Here is a 22,079-nt window from a genome sequence, read left to right as displayed (position 1 = left end):
CAGCTTGTCATAGAGAACAGTTTGCAACAACGTGTCTTGTCGCTTCTTCGCCCCTGCTAAAAAACGCTTGATTCTCGTATGTCACTCCAAGCAATGAATCCACGGGCACAGAGGGCAAAGCGGTTCTGTAGCTACCACTAAAATGAATATATCACTCTTACATGTGCTGAATGGGAGCTACATTTACCATTGCCTGATGGCCAAGTGTCGGGCTGTGTGTTTGAAGGTGATGCCCGAGATGTGGTTCATCATTTCACGGGCACAAAACTGGGTGTGTTGTGACACCATGAAACTGAGGCACATATCAGTTAGCTGAAAGTGTGCCCTGTGGACTTCTAGTCCTGAAAGCGCATTGCTTTGCAATGTGTTGTCGTGCTGTCCTATTGCTCTGCCACATCTCGTTTTGTGGCCATATTGTACATTGCATTGAGCAATTAGTGATCGTGGGATGTGCACGTCACGGAGCTAAAAGTGCTTGGGTGGCAGGGGTACAGTTGCCCGCCTTGTTGTACCTGCGCGGGCGTTCCGGTGGACAATCTGGATGGGAATGGCAACAGGGAGTTTGTTGCCACCACGGACAATCCCGTCAGTGCCGTGCCTTACCTGTTGCAGGTGGGCGCCGACCCCAACTTGTGAGTGCACCGCTCGCCGCCTTTCCCTCTTCTCAGGAATATTTTGAGCTTCTGTGGTGATGTGTGAGATTTCTGCAGACTTCCATGTACAGCCCGTAGTAGACACACTTTTAAAGAGACACTGACGCCAAAATTCAAGTTGCTGTTATATTGATAGATTAGCTTACCAAGAGCATGGTTATACCGCTCTTCATCATCATCAGCCTGTTTACACCCACTGCAGGGCAAAGGCCTCTTCCATAGATCTCCAATTATCCTGGTCCTGTGCTAACTGTGGCCAATTTACCCCTGCAAACTTCTTGATTTCATCTGCCCATCCAACTTTCTGCTGCCCCGTGCCACGCTTGCCTTCTCTAGGGATCCACTCTGTTACCTTTAATGACCAACGGTTATCTTGTTTTCGTGTTACATGCCCTGCCCATAGCCATTTCTTCTCCTTAATTTCTACTAATATGTCATTAACACGCATTTGTTCCCAGACCCACTCCACTCTCTTCTTGTCCCTTAACATAATCTTCCGTTACATTGCTCACTGTGTCGTCCTCAATTGAAGTTGAACCCTCTCAGTAAGCCTCCAAGTTTCTGCCCCATAGGTGAGTAGCAGTAAAATGTAGCTGTTAAACACTTTCCTCTTCAGGGACAATGGTAGGCTGCCGTTCATTATCTGATAAGGTCTGCCGAATGCACTCCCCCAAATTCTTATCTTTCTAATTATCTCTGCCTCATGGTTGGGATCCGGGCTCACTACTGGCCTGAGTAGATATAATTGCTTACTACTTCCACAGCCTCGCCGCCTATCTCAAGCTGTTGTGCTCCCCCGAGGTTATTGAGCATTACTTTAGTTTTCTGCATGATAATATTCAGGCCCACGATTCTACTCTGCTTGTCCAGTGCGGTAATCATGCTTTGCAATTTGCCCCCCGAGTTACTTAGCAAGGCAACGTCATCAGCAAATCTGAGTTTACTGAGGTATTATCCATTAGCCCTTACACCCACCTGTTCCAAATTCAATGTTCTGAATACCTCTTGTAAACATGCCCCGCATGGGGCACCTTGAGTAATCTTGGTGACGGTATTGGCGACACCGCGGACCCCCAGCCCCCATACTCGCACTGTAATCCACCGTGGCGGTGTTTATAGGTGGAGGGTGAGAAACCACTAACGGCCTGTCGGAGCCCAGGTCAAGCTCCAACTGGGAGGGAGGGCTGGGAGCTCCGGGACCTCGTCAGCTATCAGGGTAAGGCTGACAAAGAAAGTACCCCCGTCCCCTGCTTCTTCCTATGCCATATGGATAATGCAAACCCCCCCCCAATATGTGATCGGTCCCTGAAAAGGGGCCGCACCGAAGTTTCTTTCCAATCCCTTCCAACAATCAACATTCTGAAACCTGACAACTATCCTCGATTCTTGGTTATTGGGATAGTTGACAAAACAAACCCTGTTTCTTCCAAGTCCGTATTCCTGATCACTAAATTCCTGGAAGGCATGCTCGGAAAATCGTTCGATGCTAAGAAACTCCGTACCGGTGAAGTGTTAGTCAATGTCAAGACACAGCAACAACCCACTAACCTCCTGACCCAAACCTGCATGGCAGATCTGGCCATCAGAGTCACGGGGCGGCCTCTCTAGCATCCACAGTGGTCCCGCGTAATTCGCGCCAACAGCGCCAAATCCTCACCTAGTGGTACGTGGCGTCTGAAAAACGTTGCATTTATCGTCATGGCAACGAGTGGAGACGGGGGAAAGGACGTTGGTGACGTCGCGGACGCTGCTGACGTCATTTTTTCCGCGGCAGCCGGGCTGGGCCGCCGGGCGCCGGCCGCAGCAACCGACGCTTGCCCAACTTTCGCGCCGGCCGCTTCTCATGGGCCGCTCGGCAATGGCACCAGGCGCGAAAGTTGGACGTGCGGCGGCGATGCTTCGGAATGGCCACCGCCCGTCGTTTGGTATGTGTGTGCAGTAACGCGTTTCATAATTGAACGAAGAAAACATGTAGGTTTCTGGTGTCGAATTATTGTATTTGTGGCAATATTAATTGGAGCGTTACATAAACATTCTTTTCGGTTTTCTTTTATTCAAAATTTATATGAGGACATCTTTGATTCGAAGTCATGAAAAAACATGCACTACTTTCATATATTGCACATACATGTTATGAACACACTATTGGACTCTAAGTAAAATTACGACATGCAAATTTAGGCATACAACATTGCACAATAGGGAACAAAACGTGCGAGATATACATTTAAAAACAAAATAACTGATTACGCAAGCAGAACTTCGAAAGTTTTAGTCACTATAGATTTTTTTTTTCGCGCACACCTCGGCGGGAGAAGAAAAGAACTTGACAGGTCCCACTCAATGTATACTTATCTCTTGGGCTCGCCTCGAGACAGGAATATTCTTAGACATTCAAGAAATTCGTTTCAGTTCAGAGACACAGTAATCGGGAACCTATAAAATAAAAGAACGCACGCACAGGTATGCTTCAAGGCCGGTCTTTTTGAAGTAACAAAAGCTTGATGTGGGCGAGTTGGTACATACTGCTACCGGTCTTTTTGGCCAGTTAACGCAAACTCTAAAAGAAAGCGTTAACCCGGACATTAACCTGCATACACTGCCGAGAAATCATGTTCGCACCAACAAAATGCAGCGAGAAAAAAATGTTGCAACACAATAACCGCACTATTGGCCACTCATTGCTGGATTATATCTGCGTACAAAAATAATGCGCGACCACGTCGTATAGCACAGAACACAATCGCAACACAAAACGAACGCACCGTCTTTTCTTTTAATGGCCCGTGAACAGTCTCATTACCGGTAGGGGGGGGGGGGGGGGGGAGAGAGAGAAGACGTGCACAAAAAAAACCGTTCCTGTATTGTAAGCCGAATGTACCGTGCTCATTACTTCCAGATATCGGCTAGGTTGTCACAAGCTACTCTCTAGCTCGTGTCTGGGCCGCGACTCTTATCTCATCCTGTCCGATACAGCATGACGCTTCTAACTTAGAACTATGGAACAGCAAGGCCACTCGCGATAAGATGACAAGGCGCGGGCGCGCACGTTAGATTGAAGAGCAAAGCCGGCAATGCTACTTTGTTTTTTTTGTTTGTTTTTAATGAGCGAAACGCTTGCAATGGGGGCTGCAGACAACGCATGTATTTCGGCTTGGCCTTCCACTGATCACTGTGCAAATCGAGTGGCATTGAACACCGCGGTATTCGCCAGATTTTTCGGAGCGCTGAAGGAAGAAACACTTGGCAGCAGTTTTGCCGCAAATATCCGTTTTTGGAGCAAGATGGCACAGGAAAAATTGGTCAGGGCACACCGCCCCCACGCCAACAATCGCCGTGGTAATAGGTACGAAGTCAATGACAAGAAGCGCGTACAGTTGAGCTTGCCTGCTTTGTGAGCAGGTGCAGCGTGATGACTTTGGAGGGGTTGAGGAGATTCACCACAGAGGAAACGTCCAATCAAGTCTCAAATCTTCCGCGACTTGGGGCCCCAACCAAGACTCAAACCCACTGCACGAAACAACAAGAAAAAATACATTGATAAGAATCCTGAATCGATGTTCAAGCAGTTACTAAGGCAATCATAAAACGGCAATGCCGCCTCAAATTCACCTTATGAGCAACAGTGTGCGCTCCGAACGCGCATTTACTTCTATTAAAACTTTTTGTACCTGCAAGGCTGGGGTATGTTTACACATTAGTTTCCACTCCAAGACGACTGACATGTCTTATTAACTTCTCCGTACACGCGCGAAGTATTTTGAAAACAGAAGAGTGCGATCGGTCGGGTTGTTTGGACATTACTATAACTTGTACAAAGCTAATTTGCTTACCCCTCATCTTTGCAGAAGACGAGAAACTTGGCCGAACTGTTTCGCCCTGTGTTGCTGCACACAGAGCTGCGCAGGACTGGTGACGCTCCTTTCTCCGCGGCCCCATATTAAGAATACATTCGAATATATTTTATAATGCAGCAAAACTTTTAGCCCCTGGAGGCGTTAAGGCAACCTGCGCAACCCTTCGCACGCCGGCTCGCTCACGCAAGCACCGAACTTGGCCGCCGCGGGCGCCGAAGGAAAGAAAAAAAAATATTGGCGCCAGTGAGCTGTTGCGCATGCGTGAGGAGGCGCGGAAGCATGCATGGTGTGGAAAGAAAGAAACGCTGAGGGAAAGGGAAGGGCCACGCCGCAGCACCCTGCCGCTAGGATCGCCACAATTTCGGAAACCGAAACTAGCCAGAGTCGCCGACCAGTGTCAGAGTCGCACCCCGTCGTAGCCTCAACAGCTCTCAGGGTGTGATTTCGGAGACAGATTTATTGAATGAGACTGAAGCTGATCTGTTGGAAGGCCTGAAAGATCGGGTGTAACTGCTGCAGTGAGGCATATCACCATCAGACGGGATAATCGGGAAATCCCCACAAAACAGATAATCTTGACTTTCAACCGCTCCACACTTCCTGAATCCATTAAAGCAGGCTTGGTCTCGTGCTCCGTCCAAGCGTACATCCCGACTCCGTATCGCTGCTACAAGCAGAGTTACTCAATATATACAGTTGCGAAACTCCACTTCAGAATCCTGGTGGCGTTAGCCCCCCTGCTCTGTGGAAGCTGAGGGGCAAGTCGACGCGCGCGGCACCTGGGATACAAAAACTGAACTTGGCTTAACTAATATTACTCAAAATTTTTTGTAAAATAAAGTTTTCTTTTTAAATTAGAATACATTAATTAGGGAAAATTTACTTCTGTTTTTGCAACCTTTCTTTTTTATGACTTACAGCAGCAGCCGCAAGCACTCGAGTACTGCTTCAACGTTCTGCCGACAGACGACAGGCTAGTCAACTTGCCCCGTGCTTGCCCCGGCGCAGGGGGGCAACCGAAGACCGGCTTTTTATACATGGGGCCTATGGGGAGTTTCGCAACTTGTATATATCCAGTAACTCTGGCTACAAGTGCCAGCAGTTCGGGCACGGTACTGACTCGTGTCGGGGCCAACCAACCTGTGCCAAGTGCGCCTAACACCATCTCACTGATGACTGTACATCTAATCAATTCCTTTGTGCCAATTGCCAAGGACCTCACGCTGCATATTTGCGAACCTGCGAGCGGTTCAAACTTGAGAAAAAATAATTAACATCTAGGTCACGGAAAACATCACTTTCCCAGAGGCGCAAAAGAGGTTCATCTCTTTCCCCCTGGGGAGGTATGCCGACACGGCTCGCCGGGGGGCGGAGCGGCGTCTCGTTTTGGCGGGAACCCAGTACCGTGAGTCGGACCTGGTCCCGCCCCCACACCGCTTGCTGAGCCAGCAGCGGCTGTGGTGGCAACCACGTCAATTGGGGATGCCGCTGCATCCACTGCTTCCTCTCCACTGGCCCAAAGTGCACGCGAGGGCACGGAGGAGATGGAAACAGAGGCACCCGCGGCAGTCCCCACCCCCGCCACACCGCCTCTGCCACCTGGGGCACTCCTGACGCCCTTGGCGGTTGCAGCTCCAACGAAGGGCACCAGGAAGGGGGCCAAGTCCAAGTACAGGGAGTCCGGTTCACAGGGCACCTTCATGACTTCGGATGACGACATGGACGTGGAGCCGTTCCGGCGTGCACCACAGCAAAGGGCTGTGGCATCCAGGTCAGTAGAGAAGGTCAAAAAACCCCGTCCAAAAGTTCAAGCCCCGAAAATCGACACATAAACACGCACATATTCCAGTCGCTCTAAACTTCAATAATGGGAAGACAAAATATCATGCAATGGAACTGCAGAGGCCTTCTTAAAAATCTTGACGATGTCTATGAGTTACTGCATTCCAATCAGCCAAGTGTGATGTGTCTTCAAGAAACCCATTTAAACTCCAGGCACACAAATTTCTTGAATAGTTACATGGTATTTAGGAGGGACAGAGATGGTGGTGGCACATCCTCAGGCGGTGTGGCCATCATTGCCCGGAAATACTTGGCGTGCCACACTGTCCAACTACAGACCATCCTAGAGGCTGTTGCCATTTGAACGATAATCTTCAATAGGCTTATAACACTATGCTCTCTTTACATCCCTCCTGACTTCCAGCTCTCGAGTTCAGATTTCGAGGGTCTAGTAGATCAGTTACCCGAACCTTTCATTCTGATAGGCGCCCTGAATGCGCATAACTCTCTTTGGGGCTCTGCTCGCACGGATGCCCGAGGTTGCCTCATTGAGAAATTCTTCACATCGTCGGGAGCATGTCTTTTCAACCAGGAACAGCCGGCATATTATAATGTAGGACACAACACTTATTCACACCTTGACTTGGCTATTGGATGTGCAGTTCTCTTTCCATGGCTTGAGTGGGGTGTGGGCACTGACCCATATGGTAGTGACCACTTCCCCACCTCACTAACATATATAGGTAAAGGCCCAAGCAGTCCATCTTCCCAGAACAGGTTTAATGAAGCACTAGAATACATTTACAGAGGCATCTAAACTACACTACACGTCCATAACACACCTACACGTTGAGCAGGCAACCCAACTGCTCACGGCGCACATCCTCGACGTCCATTCCCCACGCCTCTGGTGCCCTGCGCAACCAGAGGAGGCCATGGTAGAATGAAGACTGTAGGTGGGCGCGAGAGGCCCAGAACAAGGCGTGGGGTATCCTACGTCGGTACCCCACGTCGGGAAACCTCCTTTTGTTCAAAAGGGCAAAGGCTTTAGGAAAACGTGTCTGCCGTCAGGCAAAACGAGATAGTTGGCGTTCATTTATGACATCAATAAACTCTTACACCGACACATGAAAAGTATGGACAAGAATACGCAAACTCAAAGGACAACAAACACACAGCCTGCCTCTGGTCAGCACAACAGGGGACACACTCGAAGACCAGGCTGACACACTCGCACAACACTTCCAACACGTGTCCAGTTCAGCACGCTACACAGACACTTTCATAAAACACAAACAAGCGGCCGAAAAGAAGCCTTTACTAGATACAATAGGTCAGCACCTTCTTATAACTCAGTTTTCACTGCATGAGCTGAGGGCTGCTCTGAGCACGTGTAAACCCTCAGCTCCAGGCCCAGACAACGTCACATATACAATGATACAACACCTACACGCAGACACACTTGAAACAGTTCTACATCTATATAATAAAATATGGCTTTCGGGGCACATTCCAAAATCCTGGAGGGAATCCATAGTAGTGGCTTTCTTCAAAGAGGGAAAGGACCCGTCGTCCCCCTCAAGTTTACTCCTTACAAGGCATTTGCTACTCCTTACAAGGCATTTGCAAACTCACGAATCACGCAGAAAAAATACTATCCACACAAACGTTTTTTCCAACACCATGCCACAAACCACATTTCGCATCAAGAAACGCTGGCCGCATGGCAGAGTGCAACCGCACATCGCAGCTTCCGCCTGAATAGCAAATTCCACCTGAAAGCCCAGGTGACTTGAATCAGTGGCCTGTTTTGTTGCTGATGTGAACTAAGGGTAGCACCAAATGTGGGAGGGGTTCTGGGAACCCTCACAGAGCAGAGTGGCCACCAGGCATTGGTAAAAACATAAGCGATGCAAGTTTGGCGGGTGCACAACTGACATTAAAGAGAAGTGTTCTCTGCTGAATGGGAGGGGCAAAGACATGAGCTGGAGGTGCAGAGGGGAGGAAGTACCGCAGCATTTCACATTGTCATGAAGGCCGCAAGGATCAAGGGACAGTGTTGTTGTGTGGCTGTTTCGCGAATTTTTCTCCAGCTGCAAAGTTACTAAGGAAGCTGTACGGCTGTCCTTTGCAGCCGTTAAGCTGCATTTGAGGTGGATATGAAATTTTTTGGCGCATTTGGCGCATTAGTCCAAAAACATACTTCCTTTTTTTTTGTATGTGTGTTTTTGGCTGCATTATAGCGGCTTTTACTGGGTTCCTCACTTGATGTAACCATTATTTGCCAGCCGCCATTTTCCCTTTCCTATCAGCATGCTAGCTCCAAAGCCAGTTATACACCACAGCTGGTATAGGTGTGTTACGCAATTGGTAAATAGGCGTTACTGTAGGATCTTATGTGGTGTTTCCTTCTGCAGTCTTGCCAAGGATGTGGATACCCAAAGTCCCACGGGTCCCAAGCCCGTTCCCAGCCCAGCGAGAAAGCTCTCGCGCTGGGGTGCTTGGATTCTCCCCCAGCCTGAACCGGTCCCTTCACCACGCAAGTCCACTGGCCGGTCACCAGAGGTGTCCGGCAGCAGGCATTCTGGGAAGCGATCCAGGGCAAAGTCTCCACAGAAGGCTCGCAGTTCACAGCAGCCCAGTAAGCGCCATTTGAAGAAGGTGCGTGAAATGTTGTGTTGCTTTACTTTAAACAGACACTAAACTTGCTAAAATGGAACAGTGGGTATATTTTAAAGGAATAAACGGCAAAAAAAATGACGAAACACAAGAAGGAGATAATGAACAGACACAGCAGAGCTGTAGCTAGAAATTTTTTTCGGAGGTGGTTATGGGCTATCGGAAAGGAGGAGTTTTGCCGAAAGGAATACTAAGCCTCGCTTACGCGCTGCCCGGGGAAAAAATTTATAGGGTTTTCGAACCCCCAAACCCCCCCGCTGGCTATGTCCCAGAGACGCAGCGTTCTGTTTGTTAGTTGTTTCTTTCGTGTGTTTCGTTGTTGCGATGCTTATTCTTTTAACCCTTTAAGGGTCGAATTTTTTCGGCAAATGTGACCCCCCAGGGTCGATTTTTTTTATTGCTGATTTAAATTCTTTGGATGAATTTATTTAGAGATTTTAGGGTGACCATAAAGTGACAAAAAAATCGTTTGTGTTGTTAACTTACATGTGGTTTATTCATGAGTAACACAAGAAAAATTCTAAATAAAAACGGGAGAGCAACAAGCCAGCACCTTTTGAGTGAATCAAAATCAGATAGACATCAGTTTCGCGGGCGCAAAAAGCGGGAAGCGCCCGGAGGACGATACCAAAACCAGCTGCTGCGCCCACACGCGCAGCTGGATGCACGAGCGATAGACGGTGCACCGCTCCTAAAAAATACAACAAAAGGAGAAAAGAGCCTCATCAGTTTCGCAAGCGCCCTTGGTCTGTGGCAGGCGCAAGAAGTGAGAGGTGCCCGGTGGGCGTAAGGGGCCTTAGGTGGGCGATACCCAGCGCGCCCCCTCGTTACCAGGTGCGCCAAGCGATAGCCGGCCCGCCACTGAAGTAAATCATAAAAAAAAAATCAAAAGAACAGCCATTGGCCAAGAAAATAAATTGACTTCTGTATTTCCGCAGTGTGGCAGCACATGCCAAGCAAGAGAAGTTGGTGAAAAAGGCACGCTTTTTAAACATACAAGCGATGATGTACATGTACAATATTGACCATTTTGAAGGTGTTTGCAGAGGACATACATGTATGTCTGTGACCCTGAAAGGGTTAAGATACTAACCGAGCAAATTGGGTATTGGCAAATTGCAGTGCCAAGAATGTAGATATGCTACTGGAATCAGCAGCGGTTGTCCAATAAGGACAAAAATCATAGCCCCTTTCTTATTAAGAGAAAGATGGTTACAATGCGAAACAATGCGAAGCAACCTGAGTCAAAGTCCGAAATCCAAACTGCTTCAACCGTGTTGGAATGGCGCAGTCGGATACACATCCGCTTCATACTGTGAGGACCCAGTCTTGATTCCATCACAGGAATCAGTTGAAGCACTTGATATGCCTTGTGGAAACCAAGTTGGCTCTGCGGCGGTGTTTTTTGGCTATAACGATTTGGATTTTGGACTTCGATTTCAGTCTTTGAAGACATTGGCTCTCGACCAGAGAAAGCTTCATGTTTCAGCCATCTGTCACTTCACCCATGATCGTCATCGTCGTCAGAGAAAGTTGGTTTTCCTGCAGTGTACTTTGGAGCAAGAAAGCTTCACATTACAAAAAAAAAAACAAAAAAAACAAAATGGGTATCGCTGCCTTTACATTTTTTACGTAATGCAACTTGTGGTGTCATAAATTGTAAATGGTGGCGTGAGATCGACAAAGCTGGTTTGAAGGCCAACTGCACTCAAATTTCACCTTGGTTAAATTTACTTTGAACGTACAGTACGTACCACCAATCCAACTGGGACATGACTGTAATTAGTTACAGTCTACGCTCGTTACAGCGGATCCGGCAACAACGGACTTTCGGTTACAACAGACCATTTCTGTTGGTTTGTCTGGTCCCCATGCATTTTAAATGGAGTCCACTCCGCTCATATGGACCCGGCTAGAGCAGACTATCGGCTACAACAGACTAAATTTTGGGCGAAAATTGTTTCGACTGAATGTTTATAGCGGACTTCCACGAGGCTGGCATCCGATCTGCTTTTTCTTTGTTTATTTTGGCAAGAAAACTGTTATGTCTGGCAACATTGCTGGCAGCCGGGTCGTTGGCGCAGCCAAGCCAGTGCTAGTAGCTTTTTTTGTGTGTGTGTGCGACCAGCGGCATGAGCGGCAGGGTAGCTGATTTCACTGTCCGATAAATTAAGCGTAATTAATGCTGTCGAACATGGGGAAAAACAGGCCGACATCGCCAAAAGTACAGGCCTGTCTAAGCAGACGGTCCGCTCTACCGTCAAGAACAAGGCCGGTGCCGATAAACGCGACTCCGGTGAGATCAAAGCCGGTCGTGGATGAGATTGAAAAAAGTGGTGCACTCAGAGGCGAGTCTGCCCTCGTCAGTTTTTTTATGTAATAAAAAACTCGGGTTAAGTGAAGTTCGGCTTTTATTATTCCCACGCATGCATCGTTCCCGTTCCGTTCGGTGTGCATTGTGTGCAATCTGCCGGTAACCGTGCGCAGTCCAACTGGTCTAATTTTCGATTTTACAGCTGTCCATCATCAAATTATTTCATTACGGCTGTTTCAATGACCAGACTAAAATCGCTAAAAATCTGGAAGCTGGCTTGAGGGAACGTCAGGCAGCGATCCGATTTATTTGACGAATGGTTTCGGGAAAACCTGCCTCGTCGTGAGGGGATTTAAAAGAGCCTAGCTAATGCTGATGGCCACGACTGATGTTTTATAGATGGTTAATAATTGCGCCTAGTTATATTCTTGCTTTATTTGCTCAGCTCATCATGCGTCTTTACACGCTTGACCGCAAGCGCTAGGCCTTTTCCAAGTGCCGGTTCTAAGCTTTGGAAACGGTGTTTACGCAATTCTTTGCCCTCGCGCGAACACTGTGCAGAGGTGCTGCAGGCATGTAGAAAGAACAAAGTTGTACTATGCATATGCAATATCGGTCAAAGTACCCACTTTTGGACTCATACCCCCCCCCCCCCCCGTCGGATACTGCATACTTCGACTACAGCGGACATTTTTTTTCCGGATTCAGAGAGTCCGTTGTAACGGGCGTAGACATGCGCGTTTAAAATAGCTCCGTCGCAGGCAACGCTGCACCTGCCGAGGGATCGCGCAAACAGCTGTGAATCGGAAGTGACATTGCGGCCGGCCCTGTGCTTTTGCCTAGGGCCAACCAGGATAACCGGTCGAGCTCCGCTGGGCACACTTCTAATACTGCGGCGAGGGCAAAGCGTTGCGCACAGGTTTGCCCCTCTCGGTCCGTCGCGTGCCGCCGCTCGCTTGCCGGCTGGGACGGCTGGAACGCCACTTCAGCCTGTCCGTAATGGCAGTGCTGTCCACAATTTCGCTTTCAGAATCTTTGATTTTTGATGGTCGCTTGCACCGCAGCTACGCGTATTGCAGCTGTCATATTTTTATATCTTGCAGTCTTTTTAGGCAGACTATATGGAAGTAACGTTTTCAGAAGGTTGAAAATTTGACTGCAGTTGGCCTTTGAGCATTTTTTTTTTTAAGATACATGTCACAGCTCGTATAGATGTTGCTCTAGGATCATTTACATGTGCAAAACAAAATTGGCAGAGTTTGCTTGAGCTTTGAAAGATACTTGAAGTTTTAAACTGTAAAGAAAAGACTGTGTTGCTAGCACAGGTGGCACGTGTTGTTTTAGTTTTGATTTAAGTTCAATGACATGCTTGGTCTACTAGTGCAGGTGAATGTGAGAGCTCTCATCCCTCACGGCCAGTGTCGCATGTGCATGTTGTGTGTGTGCATGTGAAAGTACCATATCCAGGCTTCAAAATGGGAGATTGTTAGCAGAGACGACATGGCAAACTTTCTACACTTCTTGGAGGTGGTAGCAGTGAGCAAGTTTTAACTCACGAGAAATGGGAGCAAAATGGTGGAGGTGAATTCCAGCTTTAATTATTTCTTTCCAAGCAGAGCACCATTTGGGGCGGAGAAAAAGGAAAAAGAGCTATGAAGGGGTACTATTTTGGTCAAAACAAAAGTTATTCAGCCTTCAGTGTCCCAGAAGAGAAGAGGATGAAATAGTGCTCATATTAGAAAATGAGAAGTAAAGAACACATTGTGTAGATTTTTCCAACTTTTCTCTCTCGGCTGTAGCCATCCTGTTACTGGACTGTGCACGCAATGTCGGTTATGTCGCAGTTCCACTTTCGAAATAAACCAGTTATAATGCTTGTGCACTCAAGCGGTAAAGGGTAGTGTTGTTGGAAAAATGTGTAACATTGGCTATTCATGTCATTGCTGTAGCAGTGGAACTTGAAGTTAGTAAAGAAGAGCTTTGCATGCAATGGCTTCACACCAGCTTGCATAAACGCTGTTTTCTTAACCTGGGTGATAGGCCCTTGCGAAACTAATCGCATTGGCGCCTGAAGTTTTTTGAGCTACTTTTTGTCAAATCCCACCCTTGTGAAGTGTTGCGTTTTGAGTTGACCCGGACGCTATTCACTTCAGGGCCAGAGTCTAATCTGCACCCGTCAGCGTCACAACAACCAGTGATTTATTCAGACATGCCCATCCCAGTCCCCGTCACGGGCAATACCACCAGGCAGCTGGCTGAATGCGGGTGTCACCACAACACCTCCTTCCTTCAAAAACTTTTGTAGCCTTACAAGTGCAGATGGGCTGGTGGGACTACACGACGGCCACTGCATGTTCTCCGAACACCTCGAGGGCCATTGCGACTGTCCTGAATGCCCGCCATTGGATTTGCAGTAGTGGCACCCTGCATTAGGTCCGTAGGAATTGCAGGATCCGTTTGATTCTGCTGTGAGAACCCCGACAGGTGTCGACGGTTAAGCTGCAGGACTGCACCTTGATCAGTCTCTACAATGTAACAGCGAGGTCGTTGGCCTTCACTTAACACTGTAGCTCGATCTCCTTCACGCCGAACCCCACACTCGTTCTCCTATCTGCAGTAGAGGCTGTGGCCTAGCCCAATGATGCTGGTGTTGCGGTGCACCTCGTCTCACTGGTTAGCGTTGCACTCGCTTTTCATGTTGTAAGACGCATCACCTGTGGGTACTGCGTCTCTCGCGGGTTGGGACAGTTGCAGCAGCTGTTTTGTCGTCAGTGTGCGAGTTCTGACTTGCCTCCCCATTAGGAGCTGAGCGTGGCTTAAACCATTCACTCCCGGTGTATCTCTGTAGCTGAGCAAAGGTAGATGTGGGTCACTTGATTTGCCAAGCAGGTCCTTCACTGTGCGGACCAGATCTTTTCAGCCTCTCCGTTCGATTGAAGAAAATGCGGGCTGCTAATCGCAGGGGTGAAACCATAGGAGTCGCAAACAAGCTCATGGGAGGAAAACGATGGCCCATTATCAGATCTCACAACTTCCGGGATACCATGTCGAGCAAATGTGCTCTTGAGCCCCTCAACGACTCCAAAAGCTGTAGACGATTGTAGGGTAATTACCTCAGGGAAGCTGGAGTAATAATCCTCGAGGAGCAAAAACGTTTGTCCTTTGCTGTGGAAGAGATCCATACCCGAAACCTCCCATGGGCGACCTGGTAAGGGGGTGGAAATAAGTGGCTCCGCCGGATTTATCCGAGTGTGTGCACACCATTCGCATCGGGCTACCATGGACTCAAAGTCTTGCGATCCCCGGCCACCACACCGAATCTCTGGCTTTCGCTTTGCACCGGTTTATACCTTGATGACCGCCATGCAGCAGATTCAGGACTGCTGGTCTCAAGGAAGTAGGAACCACAATGCAGGGACCCTTGAGCAGAAGACCATCACAGGCTGTGATCTCGTTAGCTACCACAGCATAACATGTCAAATGTAAATGCAGCTTCTTTTTATGAGGCCAATCGCATTAGGCTAGAGAAATATGGGATGTGCACTCGCCATCCGTGCTTTGGGCTCTCTTGATCTCAGCCGGATTCAATTGCAAAGTAGAGGATGCGTTGCTAACAAATTCTGTTGCAAACAATTCCACCGTTTCAAGGGGAAAAGAAACCTTCGGTGATATTCTCGAGGAAGCATCGGCTGTTGCTAGTAGTTTGCCTGGGACATACTGCGTGGTGAACTGGTAGTGCATGAACTTGTGGCGCAATCTTTGAACACGAGGAAGGAGCATATCCAGTTCCATATTGCTAGACAGGGTGACTCGTGGTTGATGATCCATTTTGATGGCAAAGTTTATGCCATATAAGAACTCATTGAACCCTTTCATTGCCCAAGCCGCCGCCAGAGCTTCCTTCTCTGTCTGACTCTACCCCTGTTCCGTGGCCGTCATGGAGTGAGAAGCAAATGCCGCTGGTCGACTTTCTCCTGAATGTTGCATTTGAAGACCGCTCCTAGTCCAAAAAAACTGGCATCCGCCGAAATCGTGGTGGCATAGGAGGGGTGATAATTAGCCATGCACCGATCTGATACCAGCAGTGTGATCTTGCTGAAGGCTGACTCTTGTTCGTGGTGCCATGAGCAGGCCATTTTCTCGCTCACAAGAGCACGGAGGGGTGCAGTAATCTCGGAGATGTTAAGAAGGAACCTAGCTAGGTGGTTCGCCATCCTGAAAAGTCGGCGAAGTTCGGCAACGTTCTTGGATGCTTTAAGAGTCTTGATAGCCTCCAGTTTGTCTGGATCGGGTCTGATGCCATCGGCTGAGACGACCACACTTAGGAAAGGCACTTCGGACACACCAATGCAGCACTTATCTTGGTTTAGAGTGATTCCAGCTTTCTAGAGATGAGAGATGGCTTGTTCCAAGCAGGCGTCGTGCTCTTTCTTGTCGCGACCGAAGGCAAGGATGTCGTCAATCATATTTGCGACGCCTTCTTGACCCTCGAGGATCCTTGCCATCTGTTCCTGAAAGTATTCCAGGGCTGATGTGATACCAAACGGCAGGCGACAAAAACAGTATCGACCAAAAGGTGTTACGAAAGTTGTCAACTGTTGAGACTCTGGAGCAAGCTTGACCTGGTGAAACCCGGCTGTTGCATTTAGCTTAGAAAAAACTTTTGCATCGCCTATCAAACCAAGAACTTGCTCGACGGTTGGCAATATTGGCTTTCTCGAAGCAAAACCTCATTTAGACGAGTGAGGTCAATGCAAAGTCAGTAACCACCCGAGGCTTTTGGACTGCTACGAGTACCGCACACCAAGGTGTTGGCCTATCTATCCTACAAATGACTCTTTTGGCCTCCATTCCGTCAAGTTCCTGTCGAACCACCCCTTGCCATGGGATGGGGACATGTCTAGGTGCACTAATTGAAAATGGGACAGTGTCAGGTTTGAGTCTGATTTGGTACTCATCTGTCAGCGTGCTGAGGCCCTTAAACAGTTCCGCTTGATGCTTCGGCTGAGGAGCCGCTACATCTCCTAAGAATCTGACTACTTATAGTGTCTGCAGCGTGGGGAAACCCAGTAGCGGAGTAGTGAGCGACTGCACTTCATAGAGTCACCGTGGACGTCCTTTCCCTTGCCACAAAAGCTGGGAGACATATAATCCTGGTACACGAAGCGGTTGCCCTCCTGGACCTGTCAACAAGTTGTCCACTTTGGCGAGCTGAAGGCGTACTGCAGGGAAATCAGCTAGCACTGCTGAGACTTCAGCACCAGAGTCCACGTACTTAGCGTGCTCGGGTGCAACAACAGTATGCAAGTGGATAGTGGTGACCTTGGTTGCTTTTGCTTTACGGGAACGACAGAACTCAGCAAAATGTCTTTTCTTTTGGCAATAATTGCAGAGGGACACGTGTGCTGGGCATTCTGAGTGAGGATGCGGTGAACATCCGCAGAAAGAGCAAGTAGCTGCGCCGGAGAGTTGAGTCTTGAGCGGCGCGTACCGCTGCCTGGCCTCCTGACGTCGCGGCGCTTTGTGAGCTTTGGCTGCGTCTAGTTCGACCGGCGTAAATTTTTTGGCAGTTCCTTTTGCCACTTTTTCTTTCTGGGCGTCTTCGCACTGCCGCGCCTGAGTCCGAGCCTCCTTTAGCGATAAGTTGGAATTACAGCACAACTGCTCGGAGAGGTGAGCATCTCGGAGGCTGAACATGAACCTGTCACGCGTGAGGCGCTCTTCGATTTGAACGGACAGGTAGTTGCAACACTTCACATGTCTGCATAATTCTGTGTAATAAGTGTCAACACTTTCGACCGGTTCCTGAGTGTGCTTATGAAAGCGAGAAGACTCATAGAGCTCGTTAGCCGGGTGCCCAAAGTGTTCGGTAAAATGCTTGACGACGCTCTTGTAGGAGAGCAGTTTGTCTGCAGAAAGCGAGAAAGTGACAAGCAGAGGACGACTTTCGGGGCCCATACAATATAAAAGTGAGCGCACAGGTTCCATCATCAGTAATTGGGACAAGGATTTGTGAATATCGCAAAATATTTGTCTTGCTGGCTTAAGGATAGCCATAACCGGTTTACAGGAAGCTTTTTTTATTAGGGAGGACTCTTTCAAACCCACACCGATGCAGCCAGGCAGTTTCTGGAAGAAGAAATTCCTGTAAATTTAGAAGACCATGTTCCAGTTACTTTTGACGGCATGTACTTCGGCAGAGGCGTGGCAGACTCCGGAGACCGCTGCGTAGGTTGGCCAAGATGCAGCGTCAGTGAAGTCGAACGCGTCGGGTTGCCGAAGCGAAATCCCGAGCCTTTTGCATTCAGGAGTCTGTTGCTCGTCAGCCATGATTTCTTCTTCTGCCTTGGTGAGGAGGAGAAAAGGTGTCTGTTTGCCCACTTCTGACACCATGTTGTGTTTTGAGTTGGCCCAGATGCTATGAAGGGACCAAAGTCACATCTGCACCCATCATCATCACAACAACCAGCGATTTATTCAGACACGCCCATCCCAGTACCCGTCGTGGACGGCGCCACCAGACGGCTGGTTGGGCACGGGTGACACCACAACATGAAGGGGCCAGGGTTACTACACTATGCAGCAGGAACCCGCGCTTAACTAACAGGACCGACTACTGAAACTTCTTGCGGTGCGTCTGGGTCTGATGATCAGAACCCCGTTTATTAACTGCAGGTTAAGTAATGTACAATGAAATGAAACTAGAAGCAGCACAGTCATGTTTCTTGTTGGCAGCGTCAACCAGCAGCAGCCGTCAGACGAACAAGTCCCTGTGACATCATAAGACTAGGCGAGTAAACGGTTGGTGCGTCACCACAGCTTCATCTTGTTCTTATTATTGAGATTATTTGTTTGAAGTTTGTATTAAAATTGGTATCGATGTTATTGCAACAAAGCAGTCTTTTCAATGAACGAAACTTGTATTTTGACTCATGGCCTCTTTAGGTAACACATCGTGTTACAGTTGAAAGAGTGAATAATTCGAAATTTTCTCCTTGAAAATATACTAATTCCTCAGTTATGGCTGTATTATTCTCCATTGAACAAAACTGTGGTGAGGTATGAACGTCCTAGCCTTTTTAATAGAGTAAGGTTGTGCATTGCATTCACAGTTCCTTAAGGGGGGATATGGCTCTTAAGGGGGCTCACTGGTCTTTGATCTAAAAGTTTATTTTTGCAGTTATGATGATGAAAATTGGGGGGCATATGTAGTTTTTCATTCTGATTGTAGATATTCAATTTGTTTTTGAGTAAAAAGATTATGTTCAGATTTATTTGGATTTTTATATTCGAGTTTTTGACAGCCTTTGTAAAAAACTGCTGGAGGGATGCAGCTAAACAGGGTACGAGTGAACTGTGCACAAATCGAGGCGTGCAATAAGACTACCATTATCGTTCTATCTGGTATGTAGCAGAAGTTACGACCGTTTGAAATTTGGTGTTGGAAGGGAAAACCGGTTTTTCTGGTTTCCACCTTGGAAGCCCAAATTTCAAACGGTTGTAACTTCTGCTACATACCAGGTAGAACGATAATGGTAGTCTTATTGCACGCCTCGATTTGTGCACAGTTCACTCGTACCCTGTTTAGCTGCATCCCTTCAGCAGTTTTTTTACAAAGGCTGTCAAAAAATCGAATATAAAAATCCAAATAAATCTGAACATAATCTTTTTACTCAAAAACAAATTGAATATCTACAATCAGAATGAAAAACTACATATGCCCCCCAATTTTCATCATCATAACTGCAAAAATAAACTTTTTTGGTTTAAGACCAGTGAGCACCCTTAAAACAACTTCTTTTAATTTTCAAGCAAACTCTGTGAAACTTGTCAGTCTTGCTGCTTTTTTCCCACTGATTTTAAATATGGCATTATTTTTTTAGTCAATCAATTAGTTACCAAGATAATTAGAGATAATTAGCCATTTGTGGAGGAACAATAGACAGAACAGTGTTAATCATAAAACTGTAATCTTTATATTTTTCAATACTATGAACCCTGGTGAATGCAATAAGAGAATTGGTTTTTTGATGCACTGCTTGGAACTAATTTTACAGCTCATGGAACTTTGGTTGCACCAGTGGCAAGGAACCATTTTGAATTCCCATTTCAAACACCAAAGTTTAATGAGCTGTAAAATTAGTTCCAAGTGGTGCACCAAAAACCGATTATCTTATTGCATTCACCAGTATTGAAGAATATAAATATTACATTTTTATGACTAACACTGTTCTCTATTCCACCACAAATGGTTAATTATCTCTTATTATCTTGAGAACTAATTGACTGACTCAAAAAATAATGGCATATTTGAAATCAGTGGAAAAAAAAGCAGCAAGACTGACAAGTTTCACAGAGTTTGCTTGAAAATTAAAAGTTGTTTTAAGAGCCATCTCCCATCTTAAAGTTGGCTCGAAACGAACTCCTGTTCTTTTTTTTTACGTACATTGTTTTGCAAATTCTTTTGTTTACTGCATGAATGCATGTGTCATTAGTGTAATTCAGTATATTGATATTGCTGTCAGTGATGTCTTGACATTGAATTGGTTATTTTGCACTTTTCACCAGAATGAAAATCAAGCAGTAATGTCTGGTTCCTTAGCTATCAGCTCGTTATGGACCCATTCAAAACACATCAGTTGATATGGAGGAGCATAGGAAAACATACAGAAATACAAGACATGAAAATAAGGGCACCGTGTGAGCACATGAGGAGCATGGCGTAAGAAATATGCCAAAAAGTGAACCAGAAAGATTAAATCACAAGTACGATCTGACAATGTGAAACCATTCGTTTAGGATATTTACGCTAACCAAGAAACGAAACAAGGAAATACGGAGAAAATTTTAAGACTATTGCTTCCTATATATCAAATTGGATTTTCAAAATGTTGGACTACACAAGTGTAATCATTGTGTGGCACATAGGGAAAAACCCTATTTTAGGAAAGATAGGATAAAAAATATGCTTTCAAAAAGGCAGTGATGTCAAAAAAGTGTTCATTTGGATAAGGTAACTGTGTAAGGAAGCTTGTTGCAAATCTTGACTTAGTATACACTGACAAAAGTCGTCGTTACCTGGAGGAATAAATGTTTGCTGTGAGAGGCAGAACGACTATTCCTGCTCAATTTTCTAAAAATTGTGTAAGGAAGAGGTGGGTTGTTATGCATCATTTGGTACAGTAATACCACTGAACTGTAATTGTGTATTAATATCACTGGCATTATTTGCCTGTGAATGAACAAAAGTTGTGGTGGTTCATTTCAACATGTTTCATTGTGGCATTTGTCACGAAAAAAACTTCAAAGCACCTGTCAAGTACAGGCTAGTGCACAAATATCACGTGTCAGACAAAACCTATCCCACTGGCAATTGGCACAGTTTTAGACTTTGTGAGTGGGGAAACGAGCTCTTGTTGGTTCACACTGCCAGCAACATTTTGCGATTGAGTGTGACTGGCCGATTTTGTGATTGGCCCAGTGCCTACTTGTCTCAGCAAAACTTTTATCACTAATGATCAGTAGAGATTGTGCATTTCCAGGCTCGTTTTTTCGTTTTTCTATAAGTGCAAAGTGGCAGCAGGTCACAGCTAGATCCTATTTAGCGACATGATGTTGGTCATAATTTGTAGCTGCCATTCGTACCTTCTCACATCAATGCAGGTGTTTTCCATGGCAGGCAGTTTCACCTTCTACCTGTCAGCAACGAACGACCTTGTACGCAACTCGTTTGAGCAAATTGTACATGCAGAAGCTTGTGCACTTTTTCTTGGTGACTCAAAGCTACGTGATTGAAGGCATCGCAATCAGCCACAAGTTTTGTTCATGCAGCAAACCCGCCGTCGCACCTTTGACGCAACATGCGGCTTCATCACATGAATGCGCAGGCACAGATGTTGCCGGCTGTCCCCGAGGTGCGCACTTACATGTAAGGACACTTTTTTTTTTTTTGCGCAGGGCAGAGCTCCAGTGAAGAGGTGGACAGGCTATGGAGCTCTTCAGGAGATGGTGCGACCGCAGCTCTCCACCAGACTGCTCCTCCTGCGGCGACCTTTTGAACGGCTCGTGCGTGCCATCCTCAGGAAGGTTGCCAGGAAGCGCCTCTTCATACAGGCCATCGCCCTCCAGGTGCTGCAGGAGGCTGCCGAGGCAATCCTAGTGGCCGTCCTACAGGGGGCAAACGCACTGGCCCAACACTCAAAGAGGGTCACGCTCATGGACCGCGACATGGCCTATTTGCTGCAGAGTGTCCGGAGAGACACTAGCCTGGTGTAATGCCTGTCATAAGGACGCACAGATGGTGGCTTTGTGGGGGCTTTTGAAGTTTTAAGAGGGTATATATTAAAAGTTGTAAATTTTACTGTGTGACAAAGCGTGCTGGCTGGCTGTATTTTTTTTTAACTGTGATTTTGGTTGCCATATTAACCATCATTTTACCTTTTTCATGACATCCATCTTCAGTACAACACAGCCATCAGCATGTGCACTCAGACTTTTAAAAACACGCTTTAAAAGATAGTAGTGGTACTTGCCAGAGAGAAAACATCTTTGTTGAGTTTTATGAGATGACGTACTGGCCAAGCGAATAGCATTGCTTGTATTGCTGTTGCGAAAGCTGCAATAACTTTTCTGCTGTCAGGTCTACAAGGTGATGAATTTCCCAGTCTTGCTGCTACCTGCTCAAGCAGGGGCAAATTTGGAATGAAATTCTTTTTGATTTAATGTAGTGATCTTATCACATGGCTTTTTCCTAACATCTACCAGAAGTGCTGTTCAACTATTCGTGTTGTATTG

At 46.9% G+C, this 22,079-nt stretch overlaps 1 protein-coding gene across 1 annotated transcript; it reads left to right on the top strand.

Moving 5' to 3' along the window:
- Positions 1 to 522: 522 nt before the first annotated feature.
- Positions 523 to 21,643, top strand: LOC144166770 (uncharacterized). Its single transcript, XM_077696260.1, has 4 exons — positions 523 to 632; positions 6,143 to 6,281; positions 8,710 to 8,953; positions 21,243 to 21,643. Exons 1-4 carry the CDS (start codon positions 542 to 544, stop codon positions 21,558 to 21,560), a joined length of 792 nt encoding a protein of 263 aa, XP_077552386.1. The 5' UTR covers positions 523 to 541; the 3' UTR covers positions 21,561 to 21,643.
- Positions 21,644 to 22,079: the final 436 nt, after the last annotated feature.

Source organism: Haemaphysalis longicornis, unplaced genomic scaffold (assembly GCF_048455015.1).
Source record: "Haemaphysalis longicornis isolate Haplotype H1 unplaced genomic scaffold, Haemaphysalis longicornis Haplotype H1 scaffold_1, whole genome shotgun sequence".
Lineage (NCBI taxonomy): Eukaryota > Metazoa > Arthropoda > Arachnida > Ixodida > Ixodidae > Haemaphysalis > Haemaphysalis longicornis.
This window is presented reverse-complemented; position numbering and strand designations above follow the sequence as displayed.